Raw genomic sequence first — 17,070 nt, 5'->3', positions numbered from 1 at the left:
TTGGCTGCTGCTGCAAAGTCCATCACTGGATGCACAGTCCCTGGCAGTGCACCACTTTTCAGATGGGTCCCTGACATGAAAGAAAACGCCTTTATTAAATTAAAAAGGCAACTGCCAACATGTTTCGAACCCCTGATGAAGACCTGTTAGGTCGAAACATGTAAAAAAAAATGAGGAACGCCTTTATTAAATTAAAAAGGCAACTGCCGACATGTTTCATCAGGCCCTGATGAAGACCTGTTAGGTCGAAACATGTTGGCAGTTGCCTTTTTAATTTAATAAAGGCATTCCTCATTTTGTCTTGATCCCGTTTGTGATCCGTGTGAGCACCTTTTTATCATTATCACATTTTGCTATCTCCATTGAGCACCTGCAGGTTAGTTCCTCTTTTTTTATCTATGATATGATATTGCTATATCAGTGGTTTTCAACCAGTGGTCCGGGGACCACGTGGCCCTTGAGAAATTATGCAGAGTTGGTAACCAAATGGACCCTTTATGGATCTTTAACTCTTGAGAGCGTCAAATTAAATTAAACCAAAGGACCCCGTAAGGGTCCATTTGGTTTCAAGAGTAAAATCATTGTTAAACAACTGCATTACTTAATTCTACACTATTAGAAAATGTTGAATATATATTTTTAATTTTTTATGATCAAGTTTTAGGTCTGAGAGGCTAAATCTCATCAAATGGTGCATGGTGGTCCGTGGCTCAATTGCAGAATGGGCCTTAATTCATATGAAAAGGGTTGAAAACCACTGATCTAGTATGATATTGATATATGAACAGAAATATTTGGGGGGTGTCCATGGGGGCGGAGCCTGTGCATACATATGCAGCGGATGAACACGGCAGTGAGTTTGTAGTAGTCAGTGCACAGCTGCTGTGAGGTTATCTGTCCTTCCTTCCTTCCGCTGTAGTACGTGGAGAGAGCAGTCTGATATCGCTGGGAGGGTGAGAGAGCTTTTCTTTCATTTCTTACTATATGAAAACAGGTGGCGTTTACGGGTTTTTTTCCCTCACGGGGATAGATCCACGTGGCGGGGAGAGAACGGTTGGGCGGCGATGATGTGCTTTTTAGACATTTCTTTTTTTTAAAGGCGAGATTAGAGATAAAAGCTTTACATTTTTTGCACAGCGGGCCTATTTTTTTTCTTTCGCCCATCGTTTTAGCCTCCCCGGTCTGCCTGGTCCTTTGTGTCTTGTTCTTTTAATACAAACCTCCATGACACTGCTGACAGCTGCTGCTAACACACAGCTAACCAAACCTCCACACAACTACACAGCTCATGCTTTATTCATTGCTATTTTATTCTGTAATGGCTGACTATATGCGGCCGGTATACTAGGCTACTAACTAGTACTCAATGGCATGGCATTAATTTGCGGTAGCTTCATTATCGAGGCTTGTATTTCTAGTTAGAAGGTGAGTTGGCTACCAATGGGAGGTTTAAGGTTAATATTAGCTGATGTTACAAGGAGCTATACTGTGTGTACATATTTTTTCCACAAAAAGTCCAGTTGCAACGGAGATGTTTTCATTGTGTAGATGGATGAACTGCACTACAAGCAAACGTTAACCAACGTATTCTCGCGATTCGGAGTGAGTTTAAAGAGACCCGAGTTGTGGCATCGCGAGATTACAACAAACCTTGCTGAAGCTACTTATTAGCTACTAGTATTAACCACTTTTATCAATTTAAAAAAAATAACAGATCTACAAGTTGTGATTGTGTCAGTGTGGAAAATAATAAATGGCAGGCAGATCTATAGGCTATACAAGCTTGCACATTGCTTGCTATTTTCACTATTTTTGAAATGGGGAAATTGGGAGAGATATATCAGCCAGCAGAAAGGTGATTTTCCTGTCCTGTTTATGTGCGTCTGTGTGACATGTTGAAAGCACCTAGCTGTGGTTTCATTTCATCTCAAATGTGTTGATAGTGGGGGCACTCATTGATATGGAATTTCCCACTAGTATACCTTTATTGATCCCACGGGGGGGAATTCAGTTGTCAATGGCAAGCTATAGGAGCTGTGTTCCAAAACTAGAATAATTAGTTGAGACATTTAACTTGATGGTTACCAACCAAGCACAAATGGAAGCCAGACAAGTACTTATCCAAAGTCAAGGCCAAAAAATAAGAGTGCAGTGCACACATGTTATCAAATAACAAAATGTCGTAAATGATACACGATACCAGATGGAATGCTCAGACTCATTTATTTTCCCAGTCAGTGATATTTTTGAATGGGACAATTCATTTCTTCATGACCCAGGGGGTGTGGTTTTGACGTCAGACTTCAGTAGCCTATTGGGGATCTTTAACTTGACATGCCCTTGTCATGTTTATAAAGCCTCATTCATAAAAGAAAGCTTTGTTTATTTATTTTTTTGGTATTTGATTATCAGTATATTATTGGACTTTAAGGGGATTCTCAAGTTGAGAAAGATTGTCCAATGCAGGGCTGAAACTTTAACCCATTCAGATCTGCAACGCATTTGTCACCGTGGCTTTTAACCAGTATTGTAAACTTAAAAAAATTAAGTTTAAGGGGGGGGGGGGGGGGGGGGTCGGTGGCCAAATGCATATCATTCTGTGGGACCTTGACATGAAAAATGTGAGAACCACTGACACAGAAAACTCTTGACTGACATTTTTTTTGTTCCCCTATGCTGGTGTGGTGTGGAATAGAAAATGTCATGTCGGCTGTGGAGAGAGACCCTGGCTCTGGCAGAGGACTACCTGACAGTCTTTAGCAGCAGCACGTCGAGGCAGCCATCGACGGCCTCTCCTCCCCCTCCCAGCGAGTCAGCCGCTGCCATGCGGTGCCTGGCCCAGGACATGGAGCGGCAGCACCACGCTCGCTTCCACACGCTGGCGCAGACCTTCCTGTGCCAGTGCGGGCCGGACCCCTGCTCCAGCCTCACCAAGGTCATGGAGGAGCTGGTGGGCGACGGACAGTTGAACTGGGGGAGGGTGGTGTCCCTCTTCACCTTCACCGGGGTGCTGGCCAGGCAGCTACGGGAGCAGGACGAGGAGGAGGAGGAGGACGACGACGACACCAAGCCGGGGCTGGACCTCGGGGGGCGGGAACCGGGACTGGGGCCCGGCGGTACTACCGGGACTACTGGGGCTCGGAAGAAGCAGGGGCAAGAACCGGGCCTGGGGCCCGCAAGCTGCAGAAAGCTGGCTGAGACCATAGCCGATTACCTTGGAGAGGAGAAGAAAGACTGGCTGTTGGAGAATGAGGGCTGGGTAGGTTTCACAGTGGCACTGCTTCAACAATGACCCCACGTGACCCAAGGGCCGATTCATTTTACCGCTGTTTCGGTGCTGTAGTGCCGAAATGATTTCGGCTCGTCAGAAATTTTCAGTAGCACCGAAGAGCTACCTGTAAAATAGGAGTATGAATCGGCCCTTAGGATTCAGTGTCACAGAAAATATCCACACTACAAGCTCACAGCTCCACTACACGCTACACCTTTTTTTTATACATTCTTTTAGGGTGACATGCCCAAAGTAGGGATGCTAGGTGAAAGTGGTGAACCACTTTAACCCTATTTACTGGGTTCCCCAGGAGTCTGTCCTTGGCCCCCTCATTTTATACCTTCCTCCCACACCAAATCCCTTTGCCGAAAATGTCCGATTGACTAGCTTACAACGTGAGGAAATTTGACGCGTTGTGAGCATGTATATAGGCTATTTCTGCTGAATGTTCACCTATTATGACAGGCCTACTGCCCAGAATAGGGATGCTGGGGTACATGTGGATGTGGTCAGCTGAATGAGAGGGTTTCTACAGAACCGTTTTTAGCCTCGATATAGAGATTTCAAATCTTTCTATATCCGGTCCGCTGTTATTGGCTGCAAACGCAGCAAGGGTAGAACCAGTAGAAACCCTAGAAACATACCCTACTCTATCATTCATTTTAAAATGGATGGGACAAATTTACTAAATGCATATGATTTTTTTTTAAATAACACTTGTGTGAAGTGGCTGCCACAAATTTAAAAGATCCAAAGACTTGGCTGCCAAATTACACTATCATCATTGTCCTCCTGACATGAAAGCAGTATTATTATAAAGTATTTTTCTATTAGCCACAAGACGTCTTACGGCATCACATTCAAGTCCATTTGCGTAACGCACATTTTAACGTGCTCTAAACAAACATTTAAAGTCCATAGACTTGGCTGCCACATGACGCAATCTTCAACCAAATGCCATGCATTGAACGCCCCTCAAATAAGACTAGCGTTTGAAAACAGTTTTTATGAAAAGGTTTACTAGGGTAAACTAAAGTTCACCCGAAACCTCATTGACTTCTTTTGAGAGCATGATGTATTGCGACTGCTAGAAGGTGAAATAGGGACATCTGCTGGGCCATTAACATTTATAGGAACAACCGGCTGAGTGAGAACCCGGAAGTGAGCTTCAATTACAGCGAAGGGGGGTTTGCCCTGTGATAGAAACGGTGTAGGTTCAAAGTTTAAACAATGTCATAGTTGTTTATTCCAGGTTCCGTTTTTGCAGTCGTCATCCTAGAGGTTTTTGTCTTCCTGCTTAGACTTGTACTGCCGTTGGAGATAAGAGACACGTTTATCTTGTCTTATCTTATAGAAAGCCCATTTTAATCCCCAAGTGTCAAAACACCCAAGATGGGCTGGAAAACGAAACGGATTTTCTTGAGCCACTATTCTTGGAAACCACATGGTTTGGCCGAATCAAATTCCAATCCTCCTTTTTTTTAATAGGGTTCTATTTACACCTGTGTTTAAACATGGCCCATTATGTGTGTCTGTCTGTCTGGGCTCAATGTAGACTCAGACATCTCTCTGCAAACGAGGCCTGTGAAGTCTACATAGTTTGACTGGATTACAAAATGTCAAATTCTAGAGAAGAGGAGGGGAGCATTCATTCAGGCGCCTCATGCGGGCTGCTGTGATTATAGGAATTAGAGAGCGGCATCAACCAAGAATCTGAAGAATGCAAGTATGCCGTAACAAGGCATAAACCAAACCACACTGCTCTTCTACATAGTCCTCCGATCTAGATAGATGACACGGATGGGATTTGTAATGGTAGGACAAGGGCTTGTCTTGTGACTGCAAGAGTGACTCATCTGTTGTGAATCAAAAAAAGACAAAGGTTAATGTTATACCTGCTGAGTGCCACTCATTTTAACCATCGTTTAGCTGAAACCGCACCTGGGGCAAGTTCTAATGTCTCTCTGGGGTAGCCTTGTAGTAAAGACTCTGGGAGACACATGGAGCTGGCCTCACAAAGATTAGCAAAGCTATATGGCTCAATGGCGGCTTTTGTGAATGGACTCACCCCTGGCTCCGCCCCCCGCAACAAGACAAACCCACACACACACACACACACACACCCCTCCCTCCCTCCTTCAACTGGCAGCTGGTTCCAAACAGACATCCAACTGCCTCTGCCAGATGGACTTTGTAGTAACAGTCAAAGCCTCAGTCAGCGCTTTGAATTAAGGCTTGCCAAAACTGAGTTTCAGTGGTACGAGTAGAAAAACAAGGGGGGCTGTACAGCAGTGCAGCACCTGGCGAACAGGTGCTCTCCCTCTGCTACAGTATGTGGCCTCTGCCCTGAAAAAACACGCCGAAGAAAAATACAGAAGAAACGAAGCGCAAGCCCCGGGTTACTTCACTCTGTCCTTTTTTGATAGCAGAAATTATCTGTCTCTCAAGTCAGTCCGCTCTGAATGGGGGAGAAAAAAAAGAACTTGTTTAGCATATTCACGCAAACTGGCTCAGTCTTCCATGAATGCTGGTGGTTTTCAGGTTAATATTGTGAAAGTAATTCCTCTTGCTTAACCACTGAAGCCCCTATATACCTCGCTGTGTGATGTCGAAGAATTGCAGCAATGGCAGTACCAGTACCAGCTCACAATGTAACCTTGTGCGACACGTTGTGAGCTTGTAGATATGCTCAATAGATTTTTTTTTAAATGACGCCAGGGTGAAAGTGTTTAAATGAGACGGTTTCTGGTAGTAGACGCATGCGATTATACACGGCCTATATGTAGGTTTAAGGCCTTTCATACTGAATCATCGCCAGTATTTTCTAAATCAAATCTAACTTTATTTATAGAGCACGTTTAAAACAACCAAGATTGACAAGTGCTGTACAGATCAGAAGCAAAACAAGCAAGCAAGAAACACAATATACAAGCAAGAAACACAATGGGAGAAATGTCGACATGATCACAGGAAACTCCTAAAGCATGAAAGATAATAACAAAGAGAGCCAAAGGAAAAAAACAAACATCAGATGGGATTAAAAGCCAGAGAAAATAGATGAGTCTTAAGCTGAGACTTAAAGACATTTTAGGCGATTACATCTAATGTGAACTGTGTGTATATGTTGTGTGTTACAGGAGGGGTTCTGCAAGTTCTCTCGCTGTGCCAGAGATGCGAAAAGCGACTCCTCCATGAAGACTGCTCTGTTTGCTGCTGCCGGAGTGGGCATCGCCGGGCTCACGTTCCTGTTGGTGCGCTAGGCTGTACAGGACAGGGCCGTTCATCCTCCATCTTGCCACACGGCTACATCCACATGCTCCATTTCATTTCGCACCAGTTAAGTAGAGATTTTCTTTTTCTTATCATTCTGGTGTGTCACCATGTTTGAGACGAGTTGCGTCCTTTTTTGGAATTCAGGGTTTGGATCATTAAAAGTCATCAAATGAATGTTTGCACATATTTCCAACCGACTGATGTTCTGTACTTACTCCCTCTTTTCTTAAGATTGTACAAAAATGATCTGAATGCCTTCACAAATGATGGGAGTAAAAGTGATATCGGTTTGCATATCTTTTCCTGGACATGTCAAAGCACAGGTTTCTGCACAGCACGACTGTGTGCGTGCCGCCCGTCAAAAAGTTTTGTATTTTCAGCCGTGCAGCTAAAAAAGTGACTTGTTTTTATTCGCCGACTCCCTTTTGGTTCATGTCTTTGTTTTGACTTTTTGTCGGCTGCCTTTTTTTCCATCACACGTTGACCCGAGTTGTGTTATGTGCTATAGAGCCATTCTAGTGGAAAACGTATAAATTAATATATTATATTTATATGAAAATAAATTGGGAACGGTGGCCATTTCTACCAGTTGACCCGTGGCTGTTATTTTAAAACGTCATTCTTTTCTGGCCTTCCCAACATGATTCATGTGAAATCTCCTTTTGGTTTACGCGGTCGCCATAGCTGTGTGACCTCAGCTTGGCTGACCTGTCAGCGGTGCTACCCGTTTCACGTTTCCTCTACAGAAAAATGGGGACCAATCTGAATTGCTCTTAGAACAAAATCCTTGCTATGGCATTTTTTTTTCCCGACCCACAGTTCTGATCCTTGAAGCATTATATTTTTACATTGTTTTACTATTTATTTATGTCACTTTTTTGTTTTGTTTTTATAATAAAATAATTGAAATTGTGACGTTGTCTTCCTGGTTCATGATTGATTGGATGCAGGTTAGCTGTTGGTGAAGATGGCTGTTTATATGCTAGTCAGTAGTACTAGCTACTTTTATCCTGCCATTTTGTAACCCGCAATTTTACCCAGTGCCAATTGCATAAGCGGTAATCCTGGGCGCTACTCTCCCATCTGCCAACCTGGGTAGAGCCCGAACTGAGCTCATGCTTCCTTCAATGCAGGGGGAAGTGAGCAGGCTGCTTCTTATCACCTGACGGGGGACTTTTCCCCCGGTAGGATGTAGCTAGTGGAAGGAACACGTTATTCCTAGGGGACACGGGGAGAACATGCAAACGCCACACGGAAAGGCTCTTTCGCCAACCCCACCTAGGAATGAAATGTAATTTTGGTGTGTGTGTGTGTGTGTGTGTGTGTTTGGCTTCGTCAGGTGCTTGCATACATGACCATATCATACAATTGGGGTGGTTGTATTTTGTCTCCCTGCTCTTCAATTGAGACATTTAGATAGTCAAAGCCTTTGACCTTTTGACTCAAAGGTCATGTCTGACTCTCACCTAGACACAGGATCTGACACGAATTTTCAATGGGGTGTAAATATGCATCCAACCCTTCCGCGTTCAGCTTGGGCCGCCGCTGCACTTCCGGTCGCCAGCCGACTCATTGATAGTGGACATGCAAAGTGTTTCTGATATTTTAGACCCATGTATTTTGGTTGGCCCACATCATGATTTAAAAACTGCCTTCCTTCCATCACTTGCCAACTAACTGCGTTTGCACGTTTTACACCAGAGCATGCGTGTGCGTTTTTTGAGTGAGAGAAGGAGACAAAAAATCAAACTGGGTAGAAGAGGAAAGTTACATAATGCAGCTTTAACCCTGGGGTCCCTATTTCTTTCTTTTTTAATTCACAACTTTCGGAATCTGCTTTATTGTTTTATAACTGGTTTACAGGTGTAAAGAAGTGGTTTCTTTGTAGTACAGGCTCCATTTGAAAATGGCTGATCAAGCTCACAACGTGCGACCGACGCCTTTTCAGCTGATTCGGTTTTTAGAGTAGCAAAGTATAAAATGGGGCTTAATGTGTTTAAGGTGTGTGCTTTGAAATTTGGACTGTAAGAACTTTAATATCGCCACAGCTATTTCCTCTACCCCCGCTCCATGGTGGTAGCCCTGCCTGTCAGAGCAGGCCTCAAGCAACGCATCCTCCCCTGCGTTCATTTCTCAGAAATAAAAGCGCTGACTTACATCCTGGAAGACAAGCCCGCTGTCTTCTGCCTGTTTCGTCTCTGATAACAGCCTACACACACACACACACACACACTCTTCAGGTCTTATGTACTGCTCGAACTCTGTGTGCATGTTAGGGGTGACGCAGTTAATCAACCTAAGCAATTTAATCGATTAAAAAATGATCGATAATTTCATAAAATGGATTATTTTGGGCTTGTGGTTAAAAGCTCACATGCAGGCTGTGATGTGAGCCAGTAGATAATCGCTAAGGAAATGGTATTTACAGCCCTGACCCTACTGTCATGAATAAGTAATTGTTCCTCTTAAGTGGTTAGGCTACAGTAAATGCAGCAATGGTCTGGAGGAAGTCCATATTAGTATATCCTCTGAAATTCACACGATGCTACAAGATGGATGGATTACATTGTTGCCAGAAAGGTCCAGTCCATGGATTAGACCAGTGGTTCCAAAATGATGTAGATTATATAGTCTTTATGATTGATTACCAGCTCAGTGGCCTTGTGGTTAGAATGTCCGCCCTGAGACTGGGAGGTCGGGGTTCGGTCATTCCAAAGACTGTAAAAATGGGACCCAATGCCTCCCTGCTTGGCATCAAGGGTTGGATTGGGGGTAAATCCCTGCGACATACTAGCGTCATGTCCAGGGGGTGTACTTGTACATCAAGCTGTCTCATGCTACAGAAACAGCTAGGAGATAGGCTCCTGCCCCTATGGGCCACATGGCTCTACAAGGCTTACTTATCGATTATAAATGAATTGATTAAATGGCACCTCTATAGTGATATTTGTAAAACGGAGACCACATGATTAGATTGGCTGACTGCAGAGGTAAAGAGTGATAGAGTATGCACATTGCACATGCATGATTTTCCCATCATGACACGCCCCCCTAATCTAGACTGAGTGGCAAAACATTGAGCAGAGTGTTGGAGTTTGGAAGCGCTCGTTGGAAATCACTCAACCGTCCTGCTTCTAAACCACCTGTTTCTAAATGTCACAATAATGCAGGAGGCAGCAAAATGTTGTTTTATTGAAAACAAGCACTTCCAAACTCCGACACTTAATCAAATGCAGGGCATTTCTTGGCAGAAAGTAGCTCATAACGTTTCTATGGTGGATTTTTATGAAACACAAACTTTGCAGATAGAGGATAATTCAAGCTTTTCGTACAGCTGTTGGTGAGTTTAACATTGTTTAATGCAATCACACAGGACTTTTCTGTTGTCAAGGCCAGAAAGTAGTTTTTTGCCACTCAGTGGACGTTCCCACATAACTTCCAGGTATGATGATGTCACGTGCATATAATTGTGAATGAAAGGTTTTCACATGCTTCACACGCTGCATGGCAAAGAAAGAGGAAGTGATGCAGTGAAATTTACCCTAAAAAGAAATGCGAACGTGAGAGAAAAGATCTTCCTTGTTGAACTATATCTAAAGTAAGGCTGGGCAATTAACAGGAAATATTTAGAACCAATAAAGCTGACTTAATCTTGCTCATGTAGGTTCATCGAGTAGCAGGATATTTTGTCCTGCCTGTAAACGATAGAGGTGCAATTTTACCCATCCTAATTATAATAAGGGAAAATTAGCTTAAGTTGTGGCAAATCTGGAAAAAAATGCTTCAGTTAAAGATTGTTCTTTTGTCCGTCTACTTCTCTTTCAACAGTTAGTTTCGATTAAGATGCATTTGTGACGTGTGTGTGTGCGTGCGTGCGTGCACACACACACACACACACACACACACACACACACACACACACACACACACACACACAAAAGAAAACACCTTAGACATCCATTGACAATGGCATATTAGTTATTACGCATGTCTGGGACATACTGTACAAAAGCAGCCACTTTCATGGCCAGGGAGTCATTTTTACCGAAAGGTAATGGCTGGAACGGATTCAGCACCCCCCAAAAAAACCTATTTACACACCTCACCTCATATTGGCCAATTTGACATTTTCCTGCTTTTATCCTAGGCTCTCCGGGTACCCCAACTTTGATTGGCTCACACAACGTTTACCAAGGGAGTTGGCTTGGAACACATTTTTCTGTGATAGTAGACACCTTTATGAACACATCTGTGAAGAAAGCTAGTGGTAAGCATTTTTTTCTCTAGATTTGCCACAATTTAAGCAAATTTTCCCTAACTATTAGGAGGAGCAGCGGGCAACTACTGAACAGCATTCGGTGAGCAGTCCATGCAAACCATGACCTTCCGGTTCCCAAAATGGCCACTCTACCTCCTACGACTGCTACCTACCTGCAATATGGGTACTTAGGTAGTAACGTGTCCAAAAGAAACTGATTTATTTTTGACCCTCGTGAGAATTCCTGCAATAACCAATTGGAGTTTAATGCAGTAGCCTACTAGTACATAAAGAAATAAATAGTGTGCAGTGTATTCAGCATCAGAATTGTCCCATATCAGCAAAAATATTGAGCTACCCAACCCACAGGCTGAATGGGCTGCTTTTACACAACACACAGTTAAAGGTTACTTGAGGTCGCTGCCGGGTGGAAACCATGTATGTCCAGAAGAGTTACTATTCATATCTTAAGTAAGATAGCATTTGTGGGAACAAAAAACAAAGGTTGAATCAGTGGAGATACAATGTTTCTGTCAGACAGCAACGAGTGGTATAGTCATATGGACTTCTCCTGTCTCTGCCGTGTGTTTACACGATCAACAGAATCAATTGGCACGCTATCTGCAGACGCAGCCTCTTCACGGGTGCCCTGCTGTTCCAGAGGCCGGAAATCGGTGAAGGGGACAAAGATTTATTTGTGCACATGAGACGTGGAGGAGGTCAAAGTTCTTTTAGGTCATTCGTGACCGCCAACTTATATAGACTGAAAAAGAGCATATGCTGCCAAAACGATACAAACTTGCATTAGGAAAGTGTTGCAACAACTGCTTCAACATTCCAAGTCATCGTCTAGCCTCCTGCAATTAAAGGGATTTATTTAAGATCATTAGATTACGGTATTTGTTATAGCGATATTGTTACTTTAGCAGCCTGTGCATGTTTTCTGTCTCTCTGAAAAGGTGCTGAAGTTGTGCTGGAAAGTTAAAAGCTGCAATCCATTAACCCTCCTGTTACTCTTGGCTCACAAACGAGTTTCTGCGTTTCTGCAGAGCCTTCGGGTACAGTACTTAGTTTAGACAAGACAGTTTTTGGTTTAGACTAGTCATTGGTTAGACCAGTCATTAGTCCTACAACTACAACATATCTCAAACCCTCACACTAAACCTAACCTCCCACGGGGCAGCACACCTAAACCTAACCTTAACACATGTCTAACCAATGACTAGTCTAAACTAAGTATGCACCGCGAGCCTTCCTCATCATGAACAGGCTCTGCCAAAACGCGTATGTGTGCTGCCCATGCGACATGCGTATGTGTGCTGCCCATGCGACATGCGTATGTGTGCTGCCCATGCGACATGCGTATGTGTGCTGCCCATGCGACATGCGTATGTGTGCTGCCTATGCCTATCTGAAGTAGGCTGATGTTTTACTGAAGTAAGGTAAAGGTAAAAGTAGCAAGATCACAAGTAAAAAACTCTGTTACAAGTAAAACAGTACTTGAGTAATAATATACTTGAATGAAAGGTGATACTGTACTCGTGTACGGTATATGTCAGGTCAGAACAACCAGTCAACAGTAGTAGTCAAATGTATTTCTCCATTAGAACATGAAGGACATTTGACAATCCGGTGTGTCTGTCAGATAAGATCACAGGCCGACATAAAAGATGAGAGAGGAGGAGATCTACCAAAACTTCCTGTCTGGTTCCTGTTCCTGATCCCTGTCATCCCTCTGTATCTGCTATGAGATCCAATCTATTTGCAGCAAGGGAAGTCACGGGTGAGCATAATGCGTGCATCTGTTACACAGGCAAATTGTTAGAGCTTATCGTCACTCATTCATCCATGACATGAGAATGTGTTCTGTTCGCAAGTTTATGAATGGAGAGGAGAGGGTACGTCTCTTATCCAGGCATCCCTATTTTGGGTAACCTATCGGTGGTTCTCAAACATTAATATTTGTAGTACATACATTTGAAGTATTTGGCCGCAGACTCCATTAGCGACGGTTTAGCTGCAGACCCCTTTTTTATTTTTAATATATGTTTATTGGTAGCAGGTTTCAACAATTTAAGTTTAGTTTGAACATACCATTTCCTCCCTCACCCCATCCCTCCCCCCACAGTTATCGTCATCATTAAAACAATATAAAAAATTAACAAAACAAAAAAAGTCCAGTCCAATCAAACAACCATGCATATTTGACCAAGTGTAAACAGTAGGACACAAATAATTATAATTTAAGCACAGATGACAAAAACAATATAAATAACAAAAAAACCCTAAAATAAAATAAATACAATTATAAGTTGGGTTATTCGAGTTCAAAAGATAGTCACAAGTTATGTTAGAAAAGATTGCGTTGAATCGGAACGTTGTCATACATCACACTCTATAAATGATATACTCCTTTATAGACAATTCTATCATTTTGAGAAAGCAAAAAACAAACACACATAGTATTGACTCAATACTAGGGTAGATACTCTCACAAAAACATGCAGTAATCCTTGTCTCTAAACTGCCTCCCCCTGGCCAGCCGGTGCGCCTGATGGAGGGGAAAGGAAGGGAAACTCCCCCCTGTCAGGTGTAAAGGAGCAACTTGGACACTCAAGCATGAAGGAAGCATGAGTTAAGTCCGTTGCTCTCCCCAGGTTGGCGGAGGGTGTGTAGAGCCCAGGATCACATTAGATGATTGACACAGGGGTGAAAAATGGGTTAAAATCGTGGGATAAAATATATATATATAAAAAAAAAGTATTGACTCAATTAGTCTGTCGGAAGTACTCTCAGATTCTCAAAGTAGGTAATAAATGGTTGCCAGCTAGAGAATAACCTTTTCTGCAGACCCCTTTTAACCCACCCACGAACCCCTGGGGGTCCCCGGACCCCACTTTGAGAACCACTGTCATTATAGATGACAAATGCCTAACAATGTGTTGTGAACTGTAGATCAGCTATTTGTTTATTTTTAAGAAGGCTTAAGATCAACTCACAGCCAAGGTATCTCTCATACACCAGTTCACCTATACTGGCGAACCGGAGACCTGGACAGGCCAGTAAAACCACATTCTGTTGTTGTGTTGTCGGACTATAATCCTGTAGTCCGAGACGAGATTTGTTATGTTGTTTAAACCCCTCTGATCCCTGACTCGTGGCTCCCTGTGCCTTTTCTCACGGTTACCGGGCAGGGTTCAGGTAACAATTTGATAAACAGGTGTAGCAAGGGCACATATGAGAGGGGGCTGTGTGGAGGTCTGGTCTGTGATTCTCACCAAGTCCCATGTTCCATTCTTTCCTATCATGATTTTGACGGTTGCCCTTAATAGAGCCCCATCAAGATCATGAGAAACCCTTGCTTGACCAACACTGATGTCATCTCAGGTCATGCAGTTCGGCTGCTGTTTGGGTCTTACCTCCTTGTTTTTTAAGGCAGGGAACAAACAGAAACCATCATTCTCCGTGATCATACCAATCAGCTTATGGAGAAAGACATAAAAGCCAGATATTGTGACCTCAGCCAGCCGTTCAGAATGGTTTGTTAAGCCCTCACATTGAGTGTGGAAGCCGTAAAGAAGGGGCGGCTTTCACTGTGATCCTGAAAAGTCTGCTTGGGGCACTAATCACCATAATCCACAAGATAAACAGACAATGCATTGGCAACCCTGGTATTAAACATGACAGACTGTTTGTGACGCTCTGATATTACTATACTATCTCACAAACAATGCGAGTGAACAGTACTGTCAGAGTGTGTGTGTGTGTGTGTGTGTGTGTGTGTGTGCGTGTGTGTGTGTGTGTGTGTGTGTGTGTGTGTGTGTGTGTGTGTGTGTTTGTTGTCGTCGTGAGGGTCAGTTTCAGTGCTCAAAGATATTGAAAAGGCCAAACACATGGGTTCTTTGTCTATGTGTGAGGGGCCAGGCTTTTCCAGGCACAATGGTCCCATTGCAGCTTCACAGCTATCTCTGCTCTCTCTCACTGACAACCCAGTCAATGATGTCACACACAAGGTTAATGTGGTTCATTCATTCCAGTATATTCTATAATTATCACTAGTTTGCAAATGCAATGCTATCCATGCAATGTTCAAACTAGGAGCGTAATTTTTTTTGATTACTTTGAGGCCAAAATGAATGCAGGTGTTGTCATATTTGTCCATGCCAACGACACCCAAATAAACAGCTAATCTACAATCTCTAATCTCACCTCGTCTCACAATGCATCGTGATGCAATGTGTTGAGATTGTAGATCTATTTTATTTTTGAAAATAGGCACACCAGCTTGAAAGTGGTTAAACTGTGTGTGTGTGTGTGTGTGTGTGTGTGTGTGTGTGTGTGTGTGTGTGTGTGTGTGTGTGTGTGTGTGTGTGTGTGTGTGTGTGTGTGTGTGTGTGTGTGTGTGTGTGTGTGTGTGTATATATACAGTATTTGCCCCCCATTTTCGCTATGGCTTATATTGTGCACAGGGTGCTAAAGCAATACAGTCAGCCACTGACCAAATGTTGGTAAGTTCATCCCTTCAGTCAGACACCTTGCCAGGGAACCAGACATCATTGGGAAGTTTCTAACCCTGTCCAATAGAGCAAAACAAACTGACTTTCAACTTTAGACCCAGTTCCAGGCAGGCTCAATCATCACCATTTGACACTCGGTTGGTTCCAAATAAACATGATCGTCATTGACGTCCAGAGTGCCCCATTGACTGCGGGCTGGAGGAAGTGAGTCATTGACCAGTGGCTGGTGTCATATGAAGGCTTGTGTAACTGTAGAGGATAGTGTGTCTTGAAAGGACATAACCCCAGCATCCCTTTTCTGGAGTCTGGACATGCCATAATATGGTTATCGTTTGACAAAAATAGGAGATCTACATGCTCACTTGTAGAATAGATCGTCTTATTCTCTGTAAAGGGAAAATAGGAGGGGGGAGGGTGGGGGAGTAAAGACTCTTGGGGGACCCCTTGAACAATAATATATGAAATTATGTCATCTGGCTGTCAAGTCTAGTCCAAGGTAAATACAATTATTATTTAATTATAGCCTACGCTATGGAGAAAGCATTGTTTTATTTTCCACAGCATCATTTAATACCACAACATACCCCAAAAAGGCTACATAGTTATAAATATTGTTCGATGTGTTCTTTCTGAGTTGACCATTATAGTGGAATTCATGGGTTGCCTAGGTAACGGGTCCAAGTTTATTTCCTGTCAGCTATTATTTTATGGTGTCATGCCATCAGTTATCCGACCGTGAGGCAGCTTAGCCTGGATATTCACAAACACTAGTCTGCAACAGGAAATTAATTTAGATCCTTTTAATCTATTCTAGAATATTCATGCTGTCTAAGCAGATGGCTTCTTGGTTAGAGTGGGTGACAATATTATCACACGAAAAGATGAAATTACCTAGGCCTACCTATAGGTTCCATCCTGGAGGCAAATCTTTCCGGGGATAAAATGGCCACCAACGTAATCAAAAAAGTCAACCAAAGAACAAGATTCCTATACATGATCTCCTCCCTGGTCACCAAAAACACCTTTATTAGACCCTAATAGGAGCCCTCGTACAAGGTCTCTTCGACTATGCATGCACTTCTTGGTACCACAGCACTTGAAAGGCCCTTAAAACAAGGCTCCAGACTTCCCAAAACAAACTGGTCAGGCCTCACCCCCCGAACCAACCTCACCCCTGCCCACTTTGACAGGCTGGAATGGCTTATAGGGTCGTCGACAGAGTACAGCATCTTGCAATGGGTCTGGTCCACAAGATTTGATATACCACCAGGATACCCATGTACCTGTCTAAATACTTCTTAATGTCAACGAAGTCCACGCCCACAACACCAGAGGGAGTTCAACAAACCATGTGCAACCCAGATTCGGCACAAACAAGGGACTAAATACATTTCGCTCCTATACCACCAAAATATGGAGCACCCTACCAACAGTCATTAAGACATGCAAATCCCTTGACTCCTTCAAAACTGCTCTCAAAGGGCACTTACGGAAAGCTGTATGCCCCAACCAACCCCTTTTTCCCCTCACTGTATGTTTCCTTTTTACCTCCTATGATGATTTCCTGTTTTTGGCTATATAGAAGTGTATATTCGTACGTCTCTAAATGTTTTGATGAATTTAAAATGGTGGGCCCTATTGTAAACAAGTGTAATGCTTTATGGTGTTGTCCACTCACAGTTAACAGTTTTTGTATTGAGTTGTACTTGAAATGTACTGTAATTCTGCAAACTGTCAATAAATATTCAATA

The 17,070-nt window shown here is 43.1% G+C and overlaps 1 protein-coding gene across 1 annotated transcript; it reads left to right on the top strand.

Annotated features, from left to right (window-relative positions):
- Nucleotides 1–867: 867 nt before the first annotated feature.
- Nucleotides 868–7,456, top strand: bcl2l10 (BCL2 like 10). Its single transcript, XM_080760352.1, has 3 exons — nt 868–953; nt 2,696–3,259; nt 6,409–7,456. The coding sequence occupies exons 2-3, from the start codon at nt 2,699–2,701 to the stop codon at nt 6,529–6,531; spliced, it is 684 nt and encodes a 227-aa protein (XP_080616478.1). The 5' UTR covers nt 868–953; nt 2,696–2,698; the 3' UTR covers nt 6,532–7,456.
- Nucleotides 7,457–17,070: the final 9,614 nt, after the last annotated feature.

The sequence above is a fragment of the Protomyctophum bolini genome, assembly GCF_963924005.1.
Source record: "Protomyctophum bolini genome assembly, chromosome: 1".
In the NCBI taxonomy this organism is placed as follows: Eukaryota; Metazoa; Chordata; class Actinopteri; order Myctophiformes; family Myctophidae; genus Protomyctophum; species Protomyctophum bolini.
This window is presented reverse-complemented; position numbering and strand designations above follow the sequence as displayed.

Bases quoted from the DNA above. Each gene is read 5' to 3' on its own strand.
- bcl2l10 (XM_080760352.1), top strand. From the start codon at position 2,699: ATGTCATGTCGGCTGTGGAGAGAGACCCTGGCTCTGGCAGAGGACTAC. The intron at 3,260-6,408 runs GTAGGTTTCACA...TGTGTGTTACAG, and splicing joins TGTTGGAGAATGAGGGCTGG to GAGGGGTTCTGCAAGTTCTC.